At 46.7% G+C, this 3,937-nt stretch overlaps 1 protein-coding gene across 1 annotated transcript; it reads right to left on the bottom strand.

Annotated features, from left to right (window-relative positions):
• Nucleotides 1-474: 474 nt before the first annotated feature.
• Nucleotides 475-1,632, bottom strand: LOC123485241 (histone H4). Its single transcript, XM_045216163.1, has one exon. It carries the CDS (start codon nt 1,335-1,337, stop codon nt 1,026-1,028), a length of 312 nt encoding a protein of 103 aa, XP_045072098.1. The 5' UTR covers nt 1,338-1,632; the 3' UTR covers nt 475-1,025.
• Between the last annotated feature and the right edge of the window lie 2,305 nt (nt 1,633-3,937).

Genomic DNA, 3,937 nt, shown 5'->3' with positions numbered 1-3,937 from the left:
CCTCACGTGGAAGCAACTGCCTTAGCTGGTAGAGCACGGCGCTTGTAACACCAAGGTAGTGGGTTCGATCCCCGGGACCACCCATACACAAAAATGTATGCACGCATGACTAAGTCGCTTTGGATAAAAGCGTCTGCTAAATGGCATAATATATTATTATTATATTTATCCTGTTGCCTCATGAGGGTAGTAGGAAGGAAAATACACTATGTGACTCAAATGTACTACACTTTACATGGACATTTTGAGTCATGTAGCAGACGCTCTTATCCAGAGCCACTTACAGTTAAGTGTGTGCCTACATTTTCATACTGGCCCCCCTTGGGAAACGAACCCGCAACCCTGGCGTTGCAAGCACAGTGCTCTACCAACTGAGCTACAGGGGACTATTTATGTATGATGCGACCTGGACCAGAAATGACCCGTTGGCAAAAAAGGGCTACGTTTATATATATATATATATATATGCCTACTCCTATTCTTCCTAGACGGGATTATTCACCCCCTTTTTATTCTTGCCATTATCGTTCTCATTCACATCATTAGGGTATAGTCCAATGATGGAGCGTCCATTCTCTCCGTCCGTGTCCTACCGATTCAGGAAGTCGACTCAAAATGACTATCCGCTCATTAAACGACAAAAGGCATTTCTTTCCATTCAAACCCAACAGACTGCTTTTTTATTTACACCCTTTGTCAAATGGTGCCATTTTACATTGCCTTCACCTGGAATGGAGGCCGAAAAACATGGGTTACTATTCAGCGTGCAAAGACAACAAAAAAGGCGTGCTAAACCCCTACGCTGGACCGGGCGGGGGAAATGATACAATGTAGCCGTTCTCCGAGCCGGCGCGCGCCGCCCATTAAACAATGATACAATGTAACCGCGGTCCTACAATGTAACGCAGCCTACCTGCGCATTCATTCGGTGGCGATGGAAATGCTCTTTTTACTGACAGAGTGGGTGGCTTTTAAAAGAGCCTTTGGGTTCGAGTCGGGGTGTTGTGGTTCCGAAGAGAGTGACTTTAACCGCCGAAACCGTACAGGGTGCGTCCCTGACGTTTCAGAGCGTAGACCACGTCCATAGCGGTAACGGTCTTCCTCTTGGCGTGCTCGGTGTAGGTGACTGCGTCACGGATCACGTTCTCCAGGAACACCTTCAGGACACCGCGGGTCTCCTCGTAGATCAGACCGGAAATACGCTTCACGCCGCCGCGACGAGCCAGACGGCGGATAGCGGGTTTGGTGATTCCCTGGATGTTATCGCGGAGAACTTTGCGGTGACGCTTGGCGCCTCCTTTTCCGAGTCCCTTGCCGCCTTTGCCTCTTCCAGACATGGTGTGTTCGCTAGTTGAGTTCAAGTGAATGAATGACTTCAGCAACGGTGCGTGGAGCGATATTATCTGCGTTTGGTCGACCTGATTGAGGCCAGCGGCACAGAAAGCGCGCCTCTGTGATATGTTCGGAGGCGTTGCAAAGGGGAGGGCGCTCGTTCTAGGGGACTAGGGAGGAGCGATTTCAAAGGTGACGTGAAAGCACCTACCGTGCGCGGGAAACATACTCAAATACTGATATAGGCTATGTGGAACACAAGGCCAAACGGTGACAACTGGGAGATCAGCTAGTACACTGTGTCCCTGTCCTCATATTGTTGTTGTTGTTGTTGTTGTTGTTGTTGTTGTTGTTGTTGTTGTTGTTGCACCTGATTTTACTCATTGAGGACTTGCTAATTAGGTGACAGGTTGTTCAGTCAGCTGTGGCTGTCCAGGGCTACAAGAAAAATGGGTATTGTTGGGGGTAGGCTACTCTACCGCTGGAGTTGGGAAACACTGACCTAGTAGGATGAGTCTGTTTAGCTATGGAAGGACGTGTCGTATTGACTGTCATTAATAAACATCACTCTTCTTCTTTCTTCCCTAGACACCACTCGGCCTGACAGTAAGGGGGGCCAAGAGGACCTGGGGTGCGGATGGGAGGGGTGGTGATCCCTCTGCAAGCTGGAGCGTTTAGAAAATAGTTGTCATCATCCTTATGCCTAATGTGTGTTGCAGCCAAACAGCACACACTGTTTGTGTGACTCCCTGACATTACGCAATGATGTAAGCACATTTGGGAATGTCTTCCATATTGTTGCATAAAGACGACCGTGTGCATAAACTGTGAGGCCGAGAGTGGCGAGTGGCGTACCTTTACCCCCCACACACACACACACAATGAAGGGATTGATTTCCCTACGCATACAGAGGTGATAGTGATGTGCCAATATTGTATGGTACCTTTCTTAGCAAACCAATAATAAAGCTTCTTATAATGGAATAAATGTTATGATGTTGATCATTTGTATTGCCGCAGGATAGCCTCAGATGTGTCGTCAAAGAACGGCCACAGAAAGAGGGCCCATCTCAACTGTTCATTTCAAAAGGGACAAATTGGAGGGGGGGGGGTGCACTGATGCCATAAGGGCCCAAGAGCACAGACTGCCACTTTATCATTCAGTGCAGTTGAACATCTCAGATGTGACTAGCTTTCATAGGACAACTTATTGTTGCCATAATTGTCTCTTACCTGTACTTACTGGCTGCCGCCCCTCGGTGGAGTATATCGAGGAACAGAGGGTGCCTTTTAGGATAAGGACTAACAAGGTTTTGACTAGGTGGGATACAGCTACGACCGGAAGTGACTTTTCCCTAGCAGGTTAGGCTAATTAGGCTAGAGTGCAGATACTTGACATGTACAGTACAACAACAAATCACAGAGGGCCTGTTACCACACCCTATAGGCTTGAACATCATAATATAACAATATATAATAATACTCATACATAATAATCGAAAATCACCTTTGACTACAGTGACATTGGTAGTAAGTAGGCTACAGTATAATGGATAGCTACCCAACTGGGACAGAAAGTGGAAATGGAAGGGGGACACGCAGTGAGCAAAACTCCTAACGACATAAAAACACAGACACTTCAGTGGAACGCACAGGGCTAGACGGGAAGGAAGACGTGGAGAAGGACTATTGAAGAGGAGATGAAGAACACCGGAAGCATCGAGTGAAGAAATGGGCCCGGAACAGGGTTAGGCCGAGATGCACTGTTGACGCCCTATGCTTCATTTAGGACCTCAAAGAAATGAGTCAACTCCTATAGGGACTATTTTCACCGCCACCTGCTGGACCAGAGGTCATGTGGCCAACACTCTGCTTGAGATCATTAAGAGCTATAAGGAGTCCATCAACTACCTGGTCAGTCAAGTCATATAGGGGGGGATTTCATGGCCACCTGCTGGAGCAGAAGTCATGTTTGCCAACACTGGCCTTAAAATCATTAGGAGCTATAAGGAGTCCATCAACTAACTGGTCAGTCAAGTCATATAGGGAGGGATGTCATGGCCACCTGCTGGAGCACAAGTAATGTTTGCCAACACTGGCCTTAAAATCATTAGGAGCTATAAGGAATAAATCAACTCATCATTCAAGTCATATAGGGAGGGATCTTAGCACCACCTGCTGGATCAGAAGTACCCTTCACCGTAGGCACAAGAGAGCCATCATCTCTCAACCGGTGCAATTTCCATAAGTATGTGGTAATAAAACAAACAACGACAGCTCCTCATATAGGCAGTGGTTTCAAAACTCTAAGCGCGTGTTCAAGTAGAGCACACCAAATCATACATGTACTTGTTCATCACACTGAATCAGTGTTTAATCTAGAAATACATGCCTCGCGTTGCAATACGTGTTCTTGTAAAGTCATTGCTTTCCACAATGCAATGCTCACATCACTTTCCGTGTGATATTGTTGGTCATTTGTTCAAATGTATTTGACTATGACTTAATCCGACTGCTCTGAATTCATAATAACCTCACGGTTTGGTGTTAACCTACCGATTTTCAACTGCTTTGCCTACTGCAGATTAGGAACGCTGTCATGAAA

This window comes from Coregonus clupeaformis, unplaced genomic scaffold, assembly GCF_020615455.1.
Source record: "Coregonus clupeaformis isolate EN_2021a unplaced genomic scaffold, ASM2061545v1 scaf0624, whole genome shotgun sequence".
In the NCBI taxonomy this organism is placed as follows: Eukaryota; Metazoa; Chordata; class Actinopteri; order Salmoniformes; family Salmonidae; genus Coregonus; species Coregonus clupeaformis.
This window is presented reverse-complemented; position numbering and strand designations above follow the sequence as displayed.